General features: G+C 38.6%; 1 protein-coding gene across 1 annotated transcript; it reads right to left on the reverse strand.

Moving 5' to 3' along the window:
• Window positions 1–1,936: 1,936 nt before the first annotated feature.
• On the reverse strand, window positions 1,937–24,109 carry LOC134631245 (leucine-rich repeat-containing protein 49-like). The gene is made up of 11 exons (XM_063479393.1): window positions 24,059–24,109; window positions 23,867–23,928; window positions 20,903–21,050; window positions 18,598–18,681; window positions 17,121–17,296; window positions 16,223–16,318; window positions 11,390–11,624; window positions 10,673–10,858; window positions 9,749–9,858; window positions 5,046–5,199; window positions 1,937–2,736 (listed from the first exon to the last, which is right to left on the reverse strand). Exons 1-11 carry the CDS (start codon window positions 24,092–24,094, stop codon window positions 2,521–2,523), a joined length of 1,503 nt encoding a protein of 500 aa, XP_063335463.1. The 5' UTR covers window positions 24,095–24,109; the 3' UTR covers window positions 1,937–2,520.
• Between the last annotated feature and the right edge of the window lie 1,472 nt (window positions 24,110–25,581).

Here is a 25,581-nt window from a genome sequence, read left to right on the forward strand (position 1 = left end):
TGGTTCATTCCAGCAGAAACTAATAGTTGGTCCTGTGAGGTGGAACGAATTGGCAGCCGGCTCTCCAGACTGCAGAAAAATCTATCAGAGTTGAGCATATCAACACTGCAGCTTCTAAACCAGCTCTTAGGATTTTAGCTTGTCATTCACCCAAACTTAGATTATACAGATAATATTGCATGGGTTTAGTCAGCTATTTTATAATAAGTACAATAATGAATTCACTCTCATTTCACTCCCCCTTTTGGGTTTACTGTGACCTTCTATGTGTGTCTACATTATAATTACACCATTACACTCGTAAACAGACAACTGTAAAGCTTTAAACCACAGCTGAATCAATCAAGCCTGTAGCGTGGAGGTTTAAAGTTGTCTGAGAAATCAGAGGTACACAAAGATAGAAAGAAAGTTAGTTCATTATTTGCATTCTGAAAATGAGATTGTCTTCACAGCCTTGCAGAAATCCTCACACTAGTTTGCCTCTCATTATCCAAGCTCTTCTTGGCTGATGGCCACTGTGCATTGGCAGCTGAGACGTACAGTGCTGCTGTTGTGACAGAAAAAAAGTGCATTGATTTACTGTGAACAAGGATCCAAGTGCTCAGTTTTCAGGCGTAGATAAAAGCTATTTTGATGATATACTGTAGCCAGTTCTAACTGAGATAAGTTGAAAACCTCATGCTTTACTCACCCACTTTAAGTATTACAGCTATTGATTACTATCATGTAACCAGACTAATCCTTGCTGCAAACACAGCAACTCTAATTGAAAAAAGAACTATACATATTTTAATATTCAGACATAATAAAATTGCATTTAATACACATTGCACATTTAATACAAATGTCAGTGTAACGTTCTATGATAAACAAATATGTATTTAATTTGTGCCGCAGATTGATTGACAGTTATTTCTCACCAAGACATATGGAGCACATATTCATGTGTGTAGCCTTCTAGACTGGATGGAGCTCAGGAAATACTAAACTGTCTGGACTTCTCTCCAGCGATGAGACATTGCTCTCATTTTGTGGCTCTGCATCTGTTTGCTGTCACTAGTCACAAAGTTCTGTCAGTCCTTTGGGACTAGACTTTTCTTTCAGTGTTGACAGCTGTAGCCTCACAAACTGACAAAATATAACAACGGTGCATTGCTGATAGGCAGCAATGTTGCACATCAGACGTGTTCAAAGTAAACTAGTTGTCGCTTTCTGATAGCAGACATTTGCACTGAGAGCTTTCCTCTCAAAGCAGAACAATGAGCCGTCATATGAAATCATCATGGGACAGTTGCCCCAAAAACAACACATTATACCGTGTTTCTTTTTATACAAAAACTGCGATGTTCTGGTTCTTAGATTTAACCGCTCTATCAGAACAGATGCTGAACTATACTCTGTAGCATGGGCAGAAGATTGTTGTGGGAGAAAAGTAAATATGAATGTCACTCACATTACTTTTTACCAGAAAATAGCCACCGGGCACTGATGTTCTTGCCTTCTTCAAGTCAAATGCCCCAAGAAAGGCACTGATCTCCAGTGCGGTGGATGACATATGACAACATGACCCATCAGCTTGTGTGGGGCTGTTTGACACTCGTGGTGTTACTCCTCTGGCTTGGTGCCATTCCCTGCTGACTGTCGGATTAAATAAGGGTTAAGCATTTTTTGTAGGGTTAAAGAGCAGGTGGTGGGAAACAGGTGAAGCCTCTACACCTTCGGGGACATTCCAGTCTTAGTTCACGCTACCTTCCTAGTTTTTGGACCTCCTAGCATGAATGTAGAGCCTCCGCCTTATGAAATACCAATGGCTTGTGACTGACTTTCAAAGTGAGAATGGCATATTTTAAGAAATGATCTAACTGGATGACCTAGCCCCTTCACTCCAGTAGAGACATTTATCAGAAAAATAATTAGGCATACTATGCAGACAATCTCAGTGTTAATGCAGAATTGTTTAATACTAAGTACAATACAGAAAATCAGTGGTAAACAAAGAAAAGACCTTGTCCTTGTTTGTGCCCTTGCATTTATGTCCCGCAGGAAGAAATGAGAGAGCAATGGATGAGACAGGCTTTAAGACAGAAAAATCATTCTAGTCTCAAGAAAAGAGACACTGGTCATTTTCAGCTGATGATATTAATGGTGTAGAGGGGTCATTCAGATGGCGTTTAAAGTGCAGACAATGCTCCCTAGGGGCAACAATGCACATTGAGTCACTAAGTCTCTTTAACATTCTTCAAGTATTATTTACCTTCAAGCTCTGAAGAATAAAACTGTGGGTTTTTAGTGAAAAATCTACATTCAGACAATTTCTTCAGACATCTATAAAATAGTCTACGTACATTTCAAGCAGAAGCTTCCAACAGACTAAGGAAATACACCCTTGTGTTTCCAAATGCATTAAAACTGATAAAGTGATTATGTGTTATCCATTTTGAAATTAAAGGACGAAGATGCCCAAGAAAGCTCTGTCCACGTGTGCATGTATGTTGCCTAACAGTGAACCTTTGGTCCTTTTCACTTGGTCTCAGAGAGCTTTGCCAGGCTGGCTTGGCGGAAGGCCGCTCGGTCCCTCATCTCCAAGACACAGTCTCTCACCATCTCTGCAAACATGGAAGGCCAGAGCTTGTGTAAAGCCTCGCCCTTCAGGTTGGTGTCTGATGCACTTTGGACCAACTCCTGTAGGTACTGCTCTACCATAGTAGCACGCTCTGACGACTCCACACTGCCCTCCTGTGAAAGGAAAGAGAGCTCATTGTTGTTGATTCTGTTTTTCTATGGCATGGGAACAGGTGAAACCATTGAGATTGTCTATTTTCTCTATGAACTGCTCACAATGGGCTGAAAAATATAATAAGTACACAAACTTCAGATAATAACACACAGACAGTAATAATCCTACATGTCTTTATTAAACACACCCATAATACAATCACAGTGCAAAAGTTAAACCTTAGATTCTTAGTTCACAAGGAAAATTTGCACTATTCGGATCAGATAAATTCTAATGATTTCTGGTGCAAAAAGCTTTCTTGACACTTTCTGCTGCTGCAACACCCAACATCTACTAAGCTTTGTTTCAAGGACAGTTAACCACATATTATCCTGTAAGACATGCTAAGTAAAGATGGGAAGTCTAGAAAAACAAAGCAGCTTTTAAATGACAAAAAAAGTTGTTTTGTTTTTTCCCTTAAAGTTATCAAAATTTACCTGGCCTTGTGCGAAAAAAGCTATTGCTCAAAAAACTGTTTGGCTCAAAAAACAAATTCAAAAACAAATTTAAGGTTTTGGAGTGCCTGAATCACAGTCCACACTTAAAGTCTATTGACATGCTTTGACAATAACTTAAACAGGCCACTCATGCTTGAAAACCCTTCAGTGTGGTTGAATTGAAACAATTCTGCAAAGAAGAGTTGGCAAAAATTCCTCCACAGTTTTTTTTTCACATGGAGGTAGGTAGGTTTGGATAACTTTTTTTCCCCTCAATAAATGAAATCATCTCTTAAAAGTGCACTTTATATTTTCTGGAATTATCTTTGTCTAACATTAAAATGTGCATAATGATCTGAAATATGTAATTGTAACAAATTTTCAAAAAAGGAAAAAATCACTAGGAGGGCAAATTCTTTTTCACAGCACTGTGGTTGAGCAGACAACTAATATGCTGAAGGCTATGCTTCTCCCTGCTGTGCCCTGTGTTTGAGTCTACATAAGAGTATTTCCTGCAAGTCACTCTCACTCTCTCTCTTCATTTTATGGTCTACCCTACACTGTGTGTAATAAAGATCTTTCTTCATTGAGCATGCCATGCTTCACTGTTGGAGATGTTAGATGATAGTTTACTCCCATTCCTCTATTCCACTAAGCTGTTTCTTGAGTCAACATTCAAATGATTTCCATACTTATTTAAACATACGTATAGACTGTGAACAGAACAACATAATTTGCATGTTTGCGTTACAAATTATAATACATTTGGTTTGTTCATTTTTCTATCTTATAAATACATTTGTTTTTCAAACAGAAATGATAGGAGTGTCTTAGGTGAGTGGAAACAGAGGTCTTATATATCGCAGTACACTTTTGTTAAACATACTACTAAATTATAAAGTCAATGCTGGTGTTGGTTTTATAATGAGATTGGGTAAAAAGCCTTTATCTAACTTTAAAAGAGAGGTGAAAGAGGTGACCTGAACATGGGGCAGAAAAGCAAGAGTACTGTCATGCCAAAACAGGTACTGGTGCCTGATCTGCACAAACATGTCAGATGCTCCACTCTGTCCTCAGTAAATGGAGGTTAAATTGCACCCAAATAAAGCAGGATGAAACTGCATTAGTGCAAGTGCCGGTTACTAAGAGACTACAGTAGCTAGAGGCTTAGGCTTCTCCAATGTGCTGTTATCCCAAGTTCACTGTATTTATTGTTGCTAAATTTAAGAGAAAATAGAGATTTGAGTAATATTAAGTAATCCCAAGTGTAACCATGTTAACTGTATCTGGTTGAGGAAAGTAATTTTAAGATTTCAGAAATTGCTGTTTTTTCTTCGGCTTATAATGTGTGTTTTATAAGCTATGCCATCCAATGCAAAGTTTCTGGAAATACTGGTGGTATTAGTTGCACTTGTTAGTGAAACCTTTAGCAATGATGATGATAAAACAGCATGCACAATATCTTTCATTGCTCTAATAGTTCTATGGAGATATTACAGTGAAGAACAACTTTCAGTCCATCTCACCCATACTGCTCACTCCTGCTTTATCTGACTTAATCAATGCAATAACTGTTGTAACAGAGGCCTGCTTTGTTCTCTGAATATAAATGACTGCAGATCAAGATAACAAGTTTCACAGTACAGTAGTCCCGCATGAATTAGAAAGGACTGATGTCAAATATTGATTCCTGTTCGATGGTGCATTAATGACCTGTGTGTTATTTGTGTGAATGACACCAGAAGCTGACTCCTGTTCAAGTCATTGTTTGTATTTTCTCTTAACCTTCTTTTGAGGATGAAGTACAGTCAGCACTATAAATAAGAACTAACCTCAGGGCTCTCTGCACTGCAGTCTCTGCTTGGATAGTTAAACAACGCTCTGCTCAGGCCTTCTCCCAGGAGTTTCCCATTATCACGCAGCTCCTCTGGACTGAGTCCTGCCCGCCGGCCACGCCCCTCCAACAGGAACTGCAGCTGCCGCTTCCTTCAGGGTGAAGAAAGACAAGAAAGAAGAGTAAGTCAGATATAGACTGAAAAAACACAAAGACACCTGGGGAGAAACAGTGGCTGCAAGTGAGTGGCACCACTATAATAAAGGCGTGTTTTTGTATCCATCAAATGGCACTATCTCAACTTAATACTGTGAAAACAGTTTCTTGAGAAATAAGGGAAAGGGCTCACTTGAGAAGTCGTCAGAAATGACAGCATTTAAACAAACACTGACAGTTCAGAAAGGTCAGCAACACTCAGATACTTTGAACATAAAAACACCATAATGGATTAAATCCAAGCAAACAGGCAAACAATATGTAAAATGTTAATAGTCTTTTTGAACTATTTCCATAAATATTTTAATGTCTTTAACACAGAGAAGTACAATATACTTATTAAAGCAGTACAGCGCTCTAACATAAACTACATCAAATATTGCTGTCTATCAAAAGGAAATGTCATGTGATACACTACTGCACCAACATGTACCACAGGTCAGTGCCAGGATGCTGAAACTGTCTTTTCAGAGGAAGCTGGAGGCAAACATTCCTTTTAAGATAAGACAGTTTGTAGAGTGTGTGAATGCATGTGTATGCCAAAACACATCAGTGTGTGTCATTCACACATTATAATGACTAACACAATAATACAGACGCGTGGAAGTTAGATCTGATTTAAAAAAAAAAAACAACTTGAAACAACACCTTGGGTTTGATATATGATCCCACAGTTTCGGCCTGAATTTTACAAACACAGTGCAGATGGCATCTGTTTAATGCTGAGAAATTTAGTTGTATTTTGTCCATCAGAGACCTTAAGCAGTATAGCAAGCATGCCCAGTTACAGAGTTAGTTTCCCTTTGATGTCTTCCCCTACAGAGGAAATTTGTTAAGTACAGGAAGTGAGCTTACTAAAGAAGAAAGGTCAAGAAATCAACTCAGACTGAAGTTAAAGAACCCTGACGGGTGTGGGTGGGTCAGGTAACTTAACTTAACTTAACTTAAGTGATTAAAGGTAGATAGATAAATAAATGGGCCATTCTCCCTCTCAGCTTGTTCACAGTGCATCAGTTCTTTATTACTATATTTTATACTTTATATTACTATACTTTATACTTTATTATACATATACTTTATTACGATATATCTTTATTACTTATCCAGATAAATGACATTATAACTCTCCTTTTCAAGAAATGGCCACGAGGATATTACAACCATTATAAACGCATACAAACACAAATACAACTGTCACACACTACAAATGAGTGAAAATGAACAGTTGTTGAAAGCAGAGAATACACACTGCACATCTTGCACATGTAACTTTATACTGAGAGTAAGTATGAAATATGCTTAATGCAGGTATAACACATGCTATATGAGCAGGAGAAGCAAGGGACAGAGCGAGGACATTAGCATTTTATAAATGATTTTATAAATGAAAAAAAAAATATTATTGATTGGTGATAGCAATCTCTGTTCTGGTCCATTAAAGGACTATTCACATCTATTACAGGAAAGACAAGAAGCACAGATTTTGTATGAAATTAAGGCAATTAAATGATTAGCTAAGTAAGCGATGACTATAGACTGACTCAATGCCAAATTTTAGAGGAGCTCGTGTGCACAGAAAAATCAGATAGCTAATATATGCAATATAAACAGCATCACATGTGTTTCCAGTGTCAGCTCCTTATGATGCAAAACAAAGTGTGATAAACTGAAAGCATTTATTATAATGAGATCATAAATTCCATAGTGTAGGATGATGTGTTTTGGTTTTTTTTACTAGAACGCCTGTGGCGCACAGATAAGCGTAGTCCGAATGCATACCTTTGCCACGGCTACAAATGCTGCATGAATTGAGTCCCTGGATCCAGAGGCATATCTGACTACATAAAAAATGATGTACAACAATTTTTATTATTTCTATTAGCTATTTATTTTTTCCAAAATGTGATGCACATTGTGATTTTTTGCCATATTTTGCAGGTCAAATCAGTCCATAACTTTTAAAATCATTTTGCAAAGAAACCCATCAAAACATCTCACTGATGAAGTAGAGCTGGGCGATATAAGATTTTTTCATATCACGATATGTTTTTTTCATTTCAGGCGATAACGATATATATCACGATATAAGCCAAATAACTATATTTGTAAGATTTAAATGTGCCGTTGCTCACAAGTAAAATGTGAAATAATCAGCAGCTTGTCTTGATTTTAATATTTATTTCCCATAATAAGTTCAACAGGGTAGATGTACTTAAGGAACATGAGACTTTTTCAGATAAATAAAGGCAAATATTGCAAACTACACAAAAGCCAGCCGCTAAAGCGTTTAAGTTTCAAAATAGAACAAACAAAACAGACTACTAAATTGTCAATTCCACTTAGAAACAAAATGTTAATTCTAAAAATAAATCTTAGTTTGTTTTACAGAAGAACAGACAAAATTGACTAACTTTTGTCAATATCAAATAAACTGAGAACTAAAAGGAAATTTTCAATCTCTCCTTGTTGTATAGCTTTCTGAACTTTCTGAATCCTTTATCATCCGCAACTGAAAATAGTTGTGGATGATTACTATACCTTTCTAATGTGACGTCGTTGTCCCTGGCTCTCTTTCTCTCTCTCTCCCTCCCGCTCTGTTCCTGTGCTACTGCGAGTGTAACTACCGCCCTTCCCCCCTCTTCCCAGCGCGGAGTGAAGCGGGAAAAAAGTGCGAGAGAGAGGGTGAGAGAAAGAAAGAAAAAAACCCACGGCTCGCGATAAGGAGCCGGCTCGCGTCGTTCACGTCAAAGATCCGGCTCTAAGAGCCATTTCGTTCGCAACCGACACATCACTACAAAACACACTCATTTCCTCCATTACCAGCGGCTAGCTGCTTCCCAAACCACACGTGCGCGGCTTGGCACTTGTGCTGTACGTAACAAGTCACGTCACGTGACGCTGCGGCTGTGATTGGTTCGGCTCTGCGCTACTTAATTTGGATTGGCTGTTCTTCTTTTCTTTTTTTTTTAAGAGAGCAAGAGCGAGATGAGGTCTATCGCAATAGTTTAATTTTTCTATCGAGAAAAAGTTATTTCGCAATACATATCGTTATCGTTTTATCGCCCAGCTCTATGATGAAGGCACTGATGTAGAGTTATGCAGCCATCCATAACTCTGCATCGAGGAGACGCTGCAGTGACAGAATCCCAGTGGGGACAAATCCTGAAATGCGCAGAATGCCTCAACTTACTGACCTCTGCAGGAACTTAATTCCTCACTAGTGTTTAAGGTAACCCCCCTAAACAAAATAGACATAACAAGAGCTCAGCATTAATTTACCATCTTTTAATACTGTTTGTTCACTCATGATTGCTGTTTCCAGTAATTTCTTTTTTATTATTATTCATGCTGGGAAACTAAAACCACATTTTATGTGAGAAACAATCTACAGCAGTTTTCAGATTTTTTCTTTTTTTAATAAGTGAGTCAGATGGATACAAATGATTCAAGATCCTGCATGCGGATAACAGTGAGTAAGATTTCTGCACTGATATGAAATTAATCTTTGGCCTTGGGCTGTTGTGTGTTATATATTCATAACAGACTCCATGAAGCAGAGGTGAGATACAGCTTACAGCCTGTTGCCCAAAAGTTTACATTTTTAACATGACTTTTAAAGGGCAATGAGGATACAAAGGCAGTTGAAATTGAGTTCTAGGTTGCTTAAAATACATTTGTTTACATTTTATTCAACGTGCCCATCTCCTGATGGCTGTTTCCAGCAGGATAGTGTCACAAAGCTCAAATCGTGTCAAACTGGTTTCTTGAAGATGACAATGAGCTCACTGTACTCAAATAACTTACACAGTCACCAGATCTCAATCCAGTAGAACACCTTTGTGGTGGAACTGGAGATTTTCAACACTGTAAAGGTTTCCTGTCAATATAACTGAAATCTATGAGGAATGTTTCCTTTGTGATCTATGCAATTAAAAATTAAGGCAGTTCTGATGCCAACATGGGGTAAAACCTGTTACAAGCAAGATGTATTCAATTATCTGGGAAGTATATAATCCTTAATTTATTTATTATCCAGGTAGATATCACTGAGTTCAAAAAATGTCTTTACAAGAAATCTGGCCAAAGTAGTCTTGTGCGTGACAAGCAGATTTCTTTTCCTTGTTAGGATGTTTTTTAATTGACCCTGAGAGACAGACCTCAAGAGTTTTTTGGCTGGGGAGAGAAAGGAATGTTTGTGTCCAAATGCCAAGTACCCACCCTTATCCTGAGACACATAGTCTAATTCCCCTGGCTCCTCAGTGCCAGGCTCTGTCTCACTGTTACTCACACTCATATACCCACAAATGCTATGCACAGGCATGTACACACATGTACAGAAGCCTACATCTGACACACATTTAAGGATCCACACATTTTTGACATACTTAAACAAACAATCTACACGGTCCAAGACACAGCACACACCTGCCATTAATCTGTAGTTAATGCTATGTTATGGTTAAACATCTGCAATCAAGTTCTCACCTGGACTCCTCAAGCAGCAGAAGGAGACGGCAACGTGGAGTTTCGGTGGCTGCTATATGGCCCAGTGTTCCAAATACACGTTCTGCAGCGATAACATCGTTCATGGTCACCTAAGGTCAATACACAAAGCACATACATACACACAGCACAATATATTTCAGTGACGAGCTTTTTCATGTATTTCCCAATACGAAATGAAGATTTACAACTTTATTCATGGGTTCGGCTTAGCAAAAAGGTTTGATCCCATTTAACAGATGCAAGATAGGATAAGACATGAAAGTGGCAGCTAACACAGAAACAAGCGGCAGGTGAAAACTAATTTAAAGGTCATTTATCAAATCAAGTCTAAAATGGGATCTAATGTAGAGGCAATATCCTCAGGTACAGCATTCCAGGAGACACAGACCTATAATTGGGGCGATCGTGGCTCAAGAGTTGGGAGTTTGCCTTGTAATCGGAAGGTTGCCGGTTCGAGCCCTGGCTTGGACAGTCTCGCCCGTTGTGTCCTTGCGCAAGACACTTCACCCGTTGCCTACTGGTGGTGGTCAGAGGGCCCGGTGGCGCCAGTGTCCAGCAGCCTCACCTCTGTCAGTACGCCCCAGGGTGGCTGTGGCTACAGTGTAGCTTGCCATCACATGTGTGTGGATGACTGGTTGTGTAAAGCGCTTTGGGGTCCTTAGGGACTAGTAAAGCGCTATACAAATACAGGCCATTTACCAATTTAGGGCTGGCAACAGTAAATTAATGGTTTGACATGTTTTTAATTAATTAATTGCCCCTCTGTGAATCGCTACCTTATCGTGGTGGAGGGGTTTGTGTGTCCGAGGGATTCCAGGGACTATGTTGTCAGGGGGCTTTTGCCAAAATATCTCACTATCTATAAACAACAGGAATGTGTTAAAAGACCGAGCTAATCCTCACCTCCTGGCCATTGATCCTCTGCAGGTTGAAGTGGTGAAGACGATAGATGACAAAGGAGCGCCAAAGAGTCAAACTGACCACTGGGTTGCCATCTGGGTGTATGGTCAGCTGGTCTAGGCGCCTCACCTGAGCCAGGGCTGCCAGCTGCGGCAGACGGCTGATGTTGGTTTCCAGGAAGATCATATGCTACCGAAAAGAAACAAAAGTTGGTACCTGTTAAAGCAATAAGTAGTTGTTTATATCAATAACTCGCTAAATTAAACTAGGACTTAAAAGGTTGGCCTTTGGCAAAAAGGGTTTAAAAGATATATCAAATATATTAAAATATTAAATGATGTGATTTTTTACACTGCCTTGATTTACACTGCCTCAACAATATACCTGTGAGGCAGCTATAAGTATTAATTATGGGCCCTACCACTGACTATTAAATTTATTTTTCTATTGTATATTGGATTAATGTGGCACTCTACAAGATACATTACGTAATAAGAGAAATTAACTAAAGGTTCAGGGACAATAACTAAGGACTATCTGGCTATGATCTGGCAAATAGCCACTAGCCAAGACCGTCTTTTGGTGTCATGTCATGGAACTTTGGTGAATAAGGTAAATGAAAAATGCAATGAGCGTATTCCTTCCTTATTCCTTCCTGATTAATTAATTAATTAATTAAGTCATCACAGCTTCACAGCTAATAATATAACATGGCCTCACCGACAGATTTGGGAACTTGACTCTTATTCGTGGCAGTGTTGGTACTATGGCATCAAAGTTGATGTAGCGGAAGGTTATTACAGTGACAGCACCAGCAGTCTGAACACCCCAGCCCCTCTCCAGGGCCTCCAGGGCTCCAAGTCCAAATAAACGCAGGGTGTCTCCATCCAGCTCTGCCAGGTGACTGTCAGACAAGGACAAGCTTTGAACACTGCCACTCCCTGCCTCCACAAGCCTGCAAATTACATACAAACACACACGAAAACACTCCTTAAGTTAATTTTCTGATACTAAATGCGCAAATTGTGTTTTTTTGTGAAACTTGAAGAATGTCTTCATGAAAAAAGTGTATGCTACATTTGCTTGAAAATTCAGGCATTGTTGCTAAGAGAAGTGGAACACAAGAGAACACTCACTGGTCTAGTCAATGTCCTATTTGTGCTGCTCAATTGCTTTCTATACTCCTAGACAACAGTTGAAGTGCCCTTCTCTGATAAGAGAGTCGTGAGAGTAGAGAATCTTGGCGAGTCTCAAGGAGACATAATCTCCGTCTGGGTCTGCTGACACTCAAGGGACTTTTCAGCATAGCAGGGCATCAGATGGCTACTGGCTCCACGATATTCAACAGTGATCATCCTGACTTCAGGCCGCCAACAGACAAATCACCCCTATTCATGTTTCATATCCTCTTGACGAAATGCAACAGAAAGCCAAAGTACTTTTAAGATTAATCCCTTGATTACTGAAGTCTAATCCAAGATTACACAGAGACCAAACTTTAGAAAGTGTGAGTTTGAGTTGTGACCTTAGATAGGTTAAATAGATAGTCAGGGGCACAAAATATAATGTAAACAAAAAGAGTATATTTAGTTTTCCATAATGAGGCTGTTTCATATATAAGGCTTGTTTAAAAAGTCACCATTTTTAGAGAGTGGCCCTCAAACAATAGCTTTTTCTATAGTGCCGAGTAGGTGCAGTTTCCTCTCCTAGGTGGAAAAAAGGTTACCATAGATTTTTAAAAACCAAACAAGTACTGTCAATGAATAATTGAACTAAATCAGTAACATACCTCTTTAAAATGAGCAGTTTGCTACAGGTAGTGTTGTGTCTCAACTAGATTGACAAGCTTGACCAAGTAAAGGAAATGCAAACAAAAGCAGGTTTGCACATTTTTGTGTGTATTAGTGTGTAATTTCATAATTTCATAATCTGTAACGTGTTTACTCTTTGGACAGAAATATTGGTATTAATATTTTAATTTTTTGTGAATCTGCAGTTTGTTGTCTCAATCTATTAACCACTGGTCTAAAAGCTGTTAAAACTAATAAACAGTAAATATTGCAGATGGAAGTAACATTTTCAAGCTATACTGGTCCAGGCTGAACTAAATTAATCATGTAATACAACCTGAACCTCTCACAATGCACCAGTCACTGATGAGGAATGTCCCCCTCAATCATTATGTTTTTACCTAGACATATTACTCCAACATAGCGAATGTGATCCACCACTCACTCTGTGGATTGTTAGTCAAATGTCAAGGGACGGTCATGGTGTGGGGGATTCCACAGATGTATTAAAGAAACTGATATGTGTAACAGTCAGCCTTTCTGACATTTTTCCCCCAATGGCCAAAAATTGAACTTACACTCAAAAGAAAAACCCTGAAAGTTTAAAAAGCATTTTCTTAAGGACAGTGATTACATCGTATTCAGTCATGTGAAAAACTAGGAACACCCCATCATGTAATAGCTTGCAGAACAAGCCTGGACATTGACTTGGCCATTCAAATACCTTGATTGTTTCCTTTTCAGCTATTCTGTTGTGCATTTTATGCTGTGCTTAAGATAAAATATACATAAAATATACTGGCATACAGAAGAGTTCATAGTTGACTCAATGGCTACATGGTACCCATGTTTTGCAGCTGTAAAAGGAACACAAATCTGCACTACTATGCATGACAGCTGGTCTGTGAATGTACTGGTTTACTTTTTGCCAAATGTGGTGTTGTGCGGTATGGCAAAACAACGCCACTTTGGTCATGTTTGTCAAAAAGACACTGTTCCAGAATTCTTATGGCTTTTTAAGATGCAGCTGCTATGTTCTTTTCAGAGAAAATAGACTTTTGCTTGGTAACCTTTTCAAACAAGCCACAATTTTTCAGTCTTTTTATAATTGTACTGTCATGAACTTTAACATTTAACATGATCAGTTAATTAGATGCATTTGATTAGTAGCATCTTCTTGCAACTTATCCTCCTAGTTCCTAAGAATGTACTTAGTTTTGTACAAGACTGCACAGAGTGCTGTGAAAATGTTTTTTTGTATTGTTTTTTTTCCACAACTGTATAAAAACAGTACAAAAACATTACAAAAGGTCAGAATTATGCTTTTTATATTAGTACATATACCAACCTTACAAACATGGACGCCAACATGTACAAAGGGTTCAAATAATTCTTGCAACAAGTGCAGTAGAACGAGTGCATCCATTTTTTACATTTTTATTTTAAAAACGTGTGTGGACATTGATAGATTACTATTTCAGATGACAAGATCTCTAAATCAAAATATCACTGACTGCAAGCATATATGTTAGATAAAGTAGTAGCAAAGAAGTTTTAAAACCGTAAAATCCAAGTGGGTCGTGTTTCAAGTGCACACATGGACAAAAACATGGAACTAGACGGGGAGACGCCAGACTCTGAAAGGCAGTTTAATATATTTAAGGAATATGCCACACCTCCAAGATGCAAGAATGCCAAAGGCTATAAATCAGAAGGAGTTGAAGAACAGTGCAGGAGATGGAGTGTAGCATGTAGATAAGTCACATCAAGAATGAGAGTAACTTCTAAACACCTGGCAGCGTGCCATCAACACAATCTGCACTGTCACATACTGTTCAGCACAGCTGAAGGCTCCAGGTGGCCCTGAATCCCCTTATGACATGAACCCATGTACAAATGCTGAGAGAAGAAGAGAGCATGGCGGGGAAGACGGAGTGAAGAATCTATCACAATTATACGGCTCCTGCTGGCTCCATGAATTATAGAGAACAAAATTTAATTCAATTAGAGCTATTTAACATAATCCAAAAGAGGTTTTAAAAGGGACATCTGTCATCTCTTAACAACTGAATCCCACCACAGAAACAGCTTGTACAAATGCCTAAATATTGTGAGGTAGTGACACATGTGAAACTTTGAACTGAGCTGTTATTTTAACACGCCACTCCATCATTTCCATCTTGTAAAAAGTGAATGCAATTTATTAAGATGCAGGCTTACTGGGTACTTAGTGTTGCATAGAACAGTCCTGTTTCTGTAAAGTATTCCTACAGCTTGCACTGGTTTAAAATGTCTTAAGTTCTTCCTTCACTCATATAGCCCACTAAATCTCTTTCTCACCATTGTTCTGGTATCTAACTGATTTATGTGCCTCAAAAAAAAAACACCTGTTCAGGATCTCTCAATTTCATCAATGTATAAACACTACAAAGCCCCTTCCATCTCTTCCCAACTCAATTGCTGAATTTCTGGGTAATAACTCTTCTATTGCCATGCAACCCTTATTCCATCTGTCAGGGGTAATGGAGTTAAATAAATCTAAGATTTCACAAAAATGAATACAATTAAGCCTACTTAACAGCCATAATTTGGCAATGATACAAACTATTGTCCCATAAATTTTAGAAGCACGATGATACTATCAAGCTAAAAGTGGTATCAACATTCGTTTACGTATCATTGGAAAGGGGTGATTTATCGCTGTATTAAAGAAAGAACCAGAGATGACATTATGTATCCATGCACTCTATGGGGGAGGATGTTGTAATTTTCTTCAGGGTGTAGTACTTCAACAGCTCTTCGAGGTAATCAGGACCACACTGTGTAGGCATTACAACATTCTGTACACCCACCCAGTGGTGAACAAAACAAGTTTTAAATTTCCTAATTCTCATATTTCCAAGCATTTAGATTTTTTACCCCTTGACCCTTTCATACATGTTGCTTCTCTTTCATGTTAGTAGTGGTGCCATGGTTTGTAAATTCCCTTTGTATTTTGTCACACAGTACAAGCCAAAGTAATTCAAGTCTTAGCTGATAAGAGTATGGCAGACTTCGCATCACTATGACCTGTTAAGCTACGTTAGTGAAGTTATAATAGACCAGTAAAAGAAAACCACTGGCACTGAAGATTTTGCTTTAGGGCCATTTTCATATCCTGGTGCAGGAAGGAAGGGCCCTCTTTGAAACATGTAATAATAGCCCTTAACACAGCGCACACATTCATCTCAACCTTCCCACTTATAATTCATCCAGACTTGTATCAGTCTTGATAGGAAAGAATATGAGGGCATTACTTCCACATTATACTGAGTCCACACTACTGATTTAAACTTTTTGCAGTGTCATGTTATAAACATTTGAAAGAAAAGAACTGTTTTCAGACATCTACATGTGCATCTGCTCATCTTACCAGAGTTCAGAGAGCTGAGGAGTAACCAAGAGCAACACCCCTGAAGTAAATAAAGGGGTAACTGTGTTGTAAAAGAATATTTTAAGGTAGGTTTCACACACCAGCTGTTGCAGGATCTGAATATATTACCAGAATGATCCCTACATATTCTGTCTAGGCCATTCTGCCATCTGTTAATAAGGTAAAAATGGTACAGCAGCTGCTAAAACACTGCATTTAAATGTGACAAACAGTACTTTGTTAATAGATGTTTCAAGGGGGCAGGAGTCAAATTATGTGAGATTTTTTTCAGTGCCTGTGATCACTTTAAATATTTAAGTAAAATATATCATTGTGGCATTTTTGTCTTACTTGGAGTCTCGTGGGCTGTTTGGACGGCTGTTGGTCTGGAGTCTGATTTCTGTTCCCCCAGATGGCCGCTCTGGTCCTGAACCTGGGCTTACCCGCCTGATGAAAAATAAACAAAATTTTCAACAACGGACAAAAACAATTCTTTCTAAAATCCTATAAGATAAAAAATAATAAGTAATAAATGATAAGTAATAGTGATAATAAGCCAGAATCACAAAAACAATCATTGTTATATTGTCTCATCTTTCTACTTACAAATATCTGCACACAGGATGAACTGTGACAATTATATGCAACACAAAAGTTTACACAGCAATGTATACAGTTCCCTCACTGTTGCATTTTTCGCTTTTCTCTCCTCCCACCTACACACACGATTTGTTTTGTGTACAGTCAGGAAGAACTGCCATATTTAATTTTTTCTTAAATAACTCATGAATGATGGAAATGTTTTTAGTTTTGCATGTACTTGTTTATCAACCATAGAACTAGTTAAATGAAAATACATTTCTTGACTCAGTTACGGTGGTAGATGAATTATGAGGGGATTACCTAAGTAATTACAATTATTCCTGAGGAGGGGAGGAATCGCTGTGCCAAAATTCTGGCTCAAAAGGAAAATTAAGAAGTTGGTTAAAGGCAACACTGTATGTATCCATGAGTAACTTCATTCAAAACCAAGTTGGTAGACCGATCAACTGGAAACCAATCTCCACTGTGAAAAGCTAAAAAGGTAGTAAAAACAGTCAAAAATAAACCATGACTGAAACCACAATTCTAAATAGACCAGGAATATGTAGTATAATATAGTTTGCTCATAACATCAGTATCTTAACCAGTCACTGTCTAATTTTTACTTCTAAAATTCATCTTAATTTTCTGTACATGCTGTGTGTACCTCGGTTCATCAGGGGAAGGTTCCTGTGTAAGGCCATTGGTCTGGGCGGGGCTGTGAGCCGGGCTGTTCTCTGGACTGACTTCTTCTTTAGCGCCATTTGTGGATGGGAGCTCCAGGCAGGCCCTGACACCCTCCCACTGCTGTGCAGCATTACGGATTGCTAGACGCCGCTTCTCCTTGATGAACAGAACACACACACAAACATACACAGAACAAAGAAGGTTTCAAGTGTCAAATCTCCTGAGCAGGACAGAGCTAGCATGCTAATAGAACCTCTGTGTGTTTTCATCGGGTCACAGAAAATCATATCCTTCTTGCCTTCCTCATATATACATTTTACTGGGATACATTGTTAAAGAAAGCATATACAATAAAGTACAATAAACTAAGACATTTTACTAAAGCAGATATAGAACTCAATTTATATTAGATTTGAAATTATATAGTGATTTCTTAGTCCATTTCATTTGCTTCCTTTGTCACACTACAGCATTATGGTTTAACAGTGTTTGCCTTTTACACCAGAAAAATGTGACATCCCACCCTGCAAGAGAGAAGATTTCTGCCTCTCTGTTCTATTTCAATTACTCTTTCTTGGACAAGCTGGAGTTGCAATATGCTCAGCTAAGGAATGTGCCACTCCTTGAAGCAGGGATGAGTATCAGTTCATGGTAAGTCCTTGGCCTTTGTGAACCCTTGGCTGTGGCATTCACTATAAAATTTTCTCAACACCAGGGATTAAAGAGAGTTAGGTAACTGAGAGACAACGAGTTTCGGCATAGGGTCCATCTAACAGTTAAAGCAGCAGGATCTTTGGCACACACACACACAAACATATTTATCGCAAAACAGATGCATGTGCAAAGCAGAACATCTTAGATCATTTAAAGCTATAAAGTGTAATTTACAGACTCCTTTACAAATACAGTACCCTTGTGAACTCTGTACAATACTCCAGATTCCATCTAAAAGGGTTTTTGTGTCGTACAGAAGAAAAGAGAATGCATTAAAAAAAATTCACGTCTATGAAGCATCCAAAATGTGTACACTATTAATGAGCTTCATCAGTCCCAAGACACATAGGTCAGAAGAAATAAATAAACTCATAAATAAAAATCCTTATCATGACCTAAATATTTTAGAGCCTTCTCATTAAATATGTTTTGAAGGGCAGACTGATGTCTGATGAGGTGCTTTTTTTTCTCTAAATGCACACTTAAGCCTGAACCTGAATCTCATAATTATGGGTAATTCAGAAGATGAATAAACTACAAATCAGATATCATCACCTATATGTGGCATTTTAAGAATGTTAAAAACCTTACTGCTTATTATTGTCCTTCTACATACTAACTATATAAAGGGTAATTATGAGTTTATTTGCTTCTTAACAGATTGTTGTGTTGCTGTCGTCTACAACGTGCATTTGCATCCTGCCAGCTAAAGACAGCAAGAGTGAATCTTGTCAAACTGGTACCTTATGAATGGTCTGCTTGTGACTCTCCTTCTTCTTTTCCTCCTCTTTTCGAGCCTGTACACCTGCCATGCGCCGATCCTCGTCCTGAAAAAGATAGCCGGTGCAATCAGAGTGTCGCTCCATTCAAGAGTTCTGAATTATTCAAGAGAGCGGGGAACCACAAAAGACCCTGTCAGGACAACTGTTCTCTACACTAGAAATGGACCATTATGGAGGCTGGTAGATAGTCTCACACAAACCGGCTGCATCACGGGATTATCTGTCTGATTTTCAGTCTCAGATAAACTGAGCCCAGCTGTTGGGGAAAGCCAAAACTCCCAGAATGCAATGCAGCCAACACAGTCTGAGTGTGCCAGCAAAGAGCAGGGGGATATTCAGCTGTCTATGGCGAGCTAGCAATGACGCAAAATGATGCTCAAGTCTGATAAAGACAGGCAAAATGCTGTCAGCTGGTAGAGACAGTTAAGAATCCAAACCCATATAACAATCCTTAAAACTAATTTTATAATAAAAACAACATATAATATCAAAATGAAAAAGCTGTTTTAACCTGATGAATAACTTCTTGACTGCAAAGGATGCTATTGTTCAGTGTCAATACATTCTTTGTTTGTGCACTTGCCAAAACAATGAATGTTTGGACAACAGCTCTCGGTTATGAGGCTGTTAAGATTTTCTATAATGTTCCCAGTTAAAATTTGAATATTAAACATATTCAGGTATTTTTCTGAAACATAATAGTTGACTATTAATGCTCTAGTCTAGCGGATGTGTGTTATTTGAATTTTATTCTCATTTTCCATTTTCATTCATAAATAACAGTCTACCCACCAGTCACCCAGGCATGGGCTTTCACAGCATAGAGGCAGTATGGTGCCCTGGAGACATATATTCCAAACCAGTTATAATATGCTTAAAGAAATAGAAACCCCAATGCTAGACAAACATTTCTGTCATTAAGTCAATGCTGTGTGTCTCCCTAAAGTAAACTCTGAAAATGTAACTGACTTGTATCAGGAATTGGCAGCTGAAGTGTGGTGGAGGTGCTTTTATTGGACCACAATAATCCTGAAATTTGCTAATCCTGAAACCTCTTAAGTAAAAACATTTTGAAATCTGAGTTACAAGTTTTGTTTTTTGGGGGTTTGGTTTTACTTCATATCAGCTCTGTGTTTTGAGGGCAAGGTGTGTGGTACTTACAGATTCCTTTAAAGTACAAGCTCAGACCTGGGTGCTCTCTGCCTGACAGCTTCTAAAAGCACGCTGACATTTCATGATAGCACATTTCTGGCAAACTGTACGACAAAAATAATTTCATGTTTTCTGAGAATAATCACTGTTTTGCTACATACACTGTGTGTAAAATATGTGTAAAAGTGTAGCTTAGAGTCATAACTTAGTCACTGAACCACTTTGCTTTTAGCATAAAACAGAGCATAATGAATGCTGTACCACAGTCAGACTCCAGAATATAGCACTGTAAAGTTGTTCATACAACTTGGTGATACAGAGTGACAGTGAATGGGAAACTATGTGGGTTCAAAATAAATTTGAAGTGTGAAATCATAAAAACGTTTATTTCAAGAATGAGTCACTCTCAAGAATCAACATGTATGCTGCCTTCAGGAACATCAGAGAGGGACAAAAAGTTTGGACCATTAGCTTAACATGAATGTGTAATGAGAATATGGCATAGGTTTATTAAATATCAACCACAGCAAAGTCATAAGCTGTGAAGGTTTAATCGCTTTAACCTCCTAGGACCTGGCGTCCACATATGTGGACATCACATTTTGCGTTATTTAGACCAAAATACTCAATTTTGCTCTACAAGGGCCTGATATCCACTTACGAGGACATTATACTGCTACTGTTCTATCAAATTTTTAAATGAATATCCTCATTTGTGGCTCTCATTTTTCTTAAAAACAAAAATAAGGTAAAAAAAAAAAATCTGGAAATTCTTTGTTTTTACATTCATTGGGCCCCAATATGCCCAAATATCAAAGAGAAATTAAAAATGCATGTCGTGGAAGAGTTCGGGTCTTAGGAGGTTAAGGCAGCTCTTTGCTTCTAAAAATATTTGTGAATATTTCTTCCCTATTTTTAATAAGCAAAATATAGCAAAACAAACACTGTAACACAGTGTTCTCTGATTGTAGCTATGCAATTTGTTGTAAGAAGAAAAGAAAAATATCTGAAAGGACAACAAAATATCTTAACAGTCACAGCTGAACTGGTTAACTGGTGGCTGGTGTCCTATTTATCACTTTTAAACACACACAGTCGAACACGTCAGTCTTACTGTGATGCGCTTCATGTCCAGCTGTCTGAGATGAAGCACACAGCGCAGGACGGCCTGCTTGTACCATGTCTCCAGGGCTACAGGATTCCCATCCAGCGTGAGCTCAGAAAGGGAGCACGACTCTCCAAGGCAGGCTAGCTGGTCAAAACTAGAAACAAAGGATGAATTTTTTAAACACACTCATGAATTTCAGTGGGGGGGGGTACTTTTCCAGTACAAAGACTGGCTATGCTAAATGCTTTACGGTCAGTGGCAAATACTGGGAAGTCATGCAAACACTTGAATTTCTGCACTCTGCCTGAGTGCCATTCAACTCAACTTAAGTTAGTCATATTCAAGTTTGATTCTCATATAGCAAAGAACTCTTATCAATTATAATTTCTTGTATTACACATTACAAGAAACATTGTAATGTACTGCTACTGATCAGCACATTAGCTAAGAAGTTGGACAATCCTTACCCTATGTTTTATGTTCTGTCTTACTGGTTGTGGAAATCAGATAGGCCACTGTTCAATGTGGAATATGCTGCTAAAAAGTGGCTGTCTCTGTATGTTTATATGCCTCTATACATCAATCTCTAATTTTCTGTTTCCCTCTCTGGTTCCCTACCTTTTTTAAATGCATGTGTAAAAAATGAAATTTTTATGGCTTTAGCTCTCACAAAATTTCACCAGTATTTTTCCCCAGAGTCAGAACAACATTAGGCAAAAAAGCTTTCAAATATAAGCTACGGATGGACCTGAAATTGTACAGCTGGGAATTTAGGTACTCTTGGTCAATGGACTGCTCTCAAAGCTCTACTGTCATTTATTTGAAATTTGATCTATTTTTACCTTATTGCATTTAATTTGAATTTGTATGACAACTGTGCATGTGTTTTATACAATGTCCCCTGCCCTCAGGTCACTTTTGAAAAAAATTGACAATTTTAAATGAGACTTTGAGTAAATAATATTAAATATATATATATATATATATATATATATATATATATATATATATATATATATATATATATATATATATATATAAATTTTGCAGAACCTGAATCATCCACCAGACAATCTCACTATCTTCGTTTTATTCCTGACACATTTTGTCTTGCTTCGTATTGACAGAATGGAGCCGGGCTAACACATGCCATGATAAGCTGGTAATTCAGCAGGCACTCTGGCAGCCTGACATTACTCAGGGGGCAATGAAGAGAGACAAATCTGCTACACTGTTGATATCACCCTATGGCAAAAGGAAACATGAAAAAGCAAAGTCACGCCATGCACGGCAGGGGAGATTCTATCGTTGCTAATTTATGATAATAACCTTGATGAATCATTTGCCTGGAACCACTCAAAGTCCTAGTACACTGTGCCTGTTCCTAGCCAGAGGTTTAACTGAATGCTAAACACCATGCTGGAGATACCAGGGGTCTTCCAATCTCAAACACATGCAGTAGCTTAGACCCTTTCTGTTACGGAATATCAATTCCTACCATAAAAATATAAAAGAGACATAAAATAATAAACATAATAAAGAGGTGCTTGAGTGCATCTAACACATTCTGCCTAATTGGTGTATTCATAATAAGGAATAATAATAACATTAATGATGAAGACCAGAACCTTTACAAAAACAGAACTTCTATTTCTTGCACCATCCACCAGTTTCTGATTGCTACTAATGGTCCAATAAAAAGTGAATATCAAAACTATTTTTAAGATGTGAGTACAGAGTGCGGTGTGAATGAAAACTGTAGCTTCAGGCTTTATCTATACTAGCACTACCCTAAAAACCCTGCACATATTCTTCAATGACTTATTGGTAATTATTAGTTCTGCTTTGATCCTATTTTCATAGGGTGTCTTGTTTTGTTTTGTTTGTTTTTTTTAAAAAGCAATATCAATGTAAGCTCAAATGAATATTTCAGTCTTAATATTATTTCATGAGAGATGTTTGATCCAAGATACTGAACTGGGTAAACTGACTCCATCAAGGTGATGAGTGTGCTCTGTCTCTTTACCTAGCAACAGAGCAAAGCTGTTCTCCTATCAGCACTAAAGAGTTCAAAAAGGTGCACACACGCTAACCAGCCTTCTATACTGCCATTACATGAGTACATTAAAGACGATACATTAAAATATCCTATCATGAAGTAGGATAAATGATACATATATGTTTCGCATAATCAAAATTTACTTATATTTTTTATTCACATATTATATCTAGAACTAGATGTCACTGTAAAATCAGAAGTTTAAGAATATAGGATTTTATTCCTTGCGACTATGTCATGATTCTCACAATGTTTGAAGCATGGAGACACAAGAACAGCAAAGCTGGTTTGGACTGTCAGCTCAGATCTATCAGAGCACAAGGTGACTATGGTCAAGGGAGCCAATGATCCCACAGAAATTATCCTCCACTAGGCAAAAATAAAGCAAACGGCCTCATTTAGTGCCAAGATGATGCTGTGTTAAGTTTATTCTATGAGGTTTTTATTGCTGGGCTCAGAAATGAAGAATAAAAGAAAAAAAAGGAGGACAGATACTGGAAAAAAGTGTGTAAAGCTGTTTGACAGTTAGCACTAAGACAAAAAAAACCATACCTCTCATTCATCCTACATGCCCTTACCTAGGTATATTTTCCATTAATTCATCCAACCTCCAAATCTGTCATCAATAATTATCTTCTCACAACCTGCTTCTTTGTTGCCCAAATAACTTTAAACATTCTCACACCCATTTCTTAGGTAACAGATGATTAAATACTAAAAATAAAGAACACATCGAGGATTTGTTATTTTCTAGGTTGCAGAAATTGCCCACTACAGCAAATCTGTGAGTGTGTCTGGCTGTGGGTGTGTTTTCTCTGCCCAAAGCCATGGGAGGGGACGTGGCACTGTCCGGCCACCATCCCTATTTCTATCCTGCGGGGAGGAGGGAGTTAAGCGGTACAAGCTCTTACCTGGTGATGTTGTTGCAGCTGAGAAAGAGGCGCTGCAACAAGGGCAGGCGGTCCACCTCAGTCTATAAAGAGAAAGAGGGAGAGGGAAGACAGAGAGATGGAGGGATGTGAAGATGAGAAGGTGCTCAGGAAGAGGGCACTGCATCGTCACTGTCGTCAAGGCTCTGTATCCCTCTCCATTCCCTCAGTCACCTTGCAGCTCTCAGCTCCAGCATGCAGCATCCCCATCCACCCTGCGCATGCACACACACATACACACACACATACAGCATGCTGCCTTGTCTGCACATGGAGAGGCGGGGCAACAGAGAGAGAGAGAGAGGAAGAGAGCGAGAATAGATAGAATATGAGGAGGAAAGGGGGGGAGGGGAGGGGAGAGTGGAGAATGTGCTGCGCTAATGCAGAGATCCCCTGCTGCAGGAAGCTAACTTGAAATGCTCAGTGGAAAGCATAGTGATATAAAACGAGCAGCTAACTAAGGTAGTGCACCTCATCATGCAATAGCTGGAGAAAATTCAGTGGAAACTGACAGGGATGTGGAGAGTTTTACCATCAGGCAGGCTCAGCATCAAAAATCGATGCACAATTTACTGAGGGGGTGGGGGAAAAGCAGCAGCTGGGCAGCTGGCACGCTGAATTGGACACACGGGGACAAGTGCAATGTCATAATCACATAAACTACTTGGATGACAGCATGGGGTAAATCACATTCTCTAGTATCAAGGTCTGGGCTTTCTTTATGTGTGTCGCTGGACAATGTTGGATATACTGGAAGCAAAGAGGACACTCCCATCAGCAGTCTGACTGGGCTGCGTCACTGTCCACCCACACTGCAGCCAACGCCTCACAAACCTCCTTCAGTTTCCTGCTAGGCTCTGTTCTATTAGGAGGTTAGACTGGTGTTCAGGTCATGCTAGCACCCCTGCAGAAGAACAGTGCAGGCGGGTTTCGTCATTTAGAAATCCACAAAATTCCCTCCCACACAAGCATATAGATATAACACAGTTATGCAACACTGCGTTATCAATTGCATATAAGACCAACAAGCTGAGTACAGTATATTTACTACAGATAGAGTAGTAGGGTATGCAACATCAGCAGTAGTGCTAGAGATACTGATAACTGTGAAAGATTTCTACAGAAAAAACTGGGGAGGAGGTTTTTCCTGCTGACAATAGGCTGCGTTCACCTTAGATAGGTCATCAGTCCATCACATGACCAACACAAAAATCACAAGGCCAATGCCAAAGATCATCTGCAGGAAGCTGGAGTACCCAGAGAAAATCCATACAGACACAGTGCTAACAATGGTAACCACTGCATCACTGTGCCGTTCCTCCCCTACAATTATACACATCAAAACTCAGTTAAAAGAAACATGTAATATTTACAACTTGGCTTTTTTAAGCTAGTAACAACCTACACTTAATTTTTAAGTTCTGCATGAGATTTTAGCAAGATGTTTTAGCTTGTTTAACACATTAATTTACATTAGTTTACACTATGCCTCCTTATCTAGACTTCTGCGTCATGATAACCAAAAATATTGAATTAGAAATATGTGCATATGTGCATGAAATAATGGTGAGACAAGGAGTTAGTAAACACTAAATCAGGGTTGTAAACTCAAATTTCTAATTGGCACATAAGGTGGGTCCTGTGCGGTATATGTAATAAATAATAATGTATACTTTATTGATCCCCGTGGGGAAATT

The sequence above is a fragment of the Pelmatolapia mariae genome, linkage group LG1 (assembly GCF_036321145.2).
Source record: "Pelmatolapia mariae isolate MD_Pm_ZW linkage group LG1, Pm_UMD_F_2, whole genome shotgun sequence".
Classification (NCBI taxonomy): Eukaryota; Metazoa; Chordata; class Actinopteri; order Cichliformes; family Cichlidae; genus Pelmatolapia; species Pelmatolapia mariae.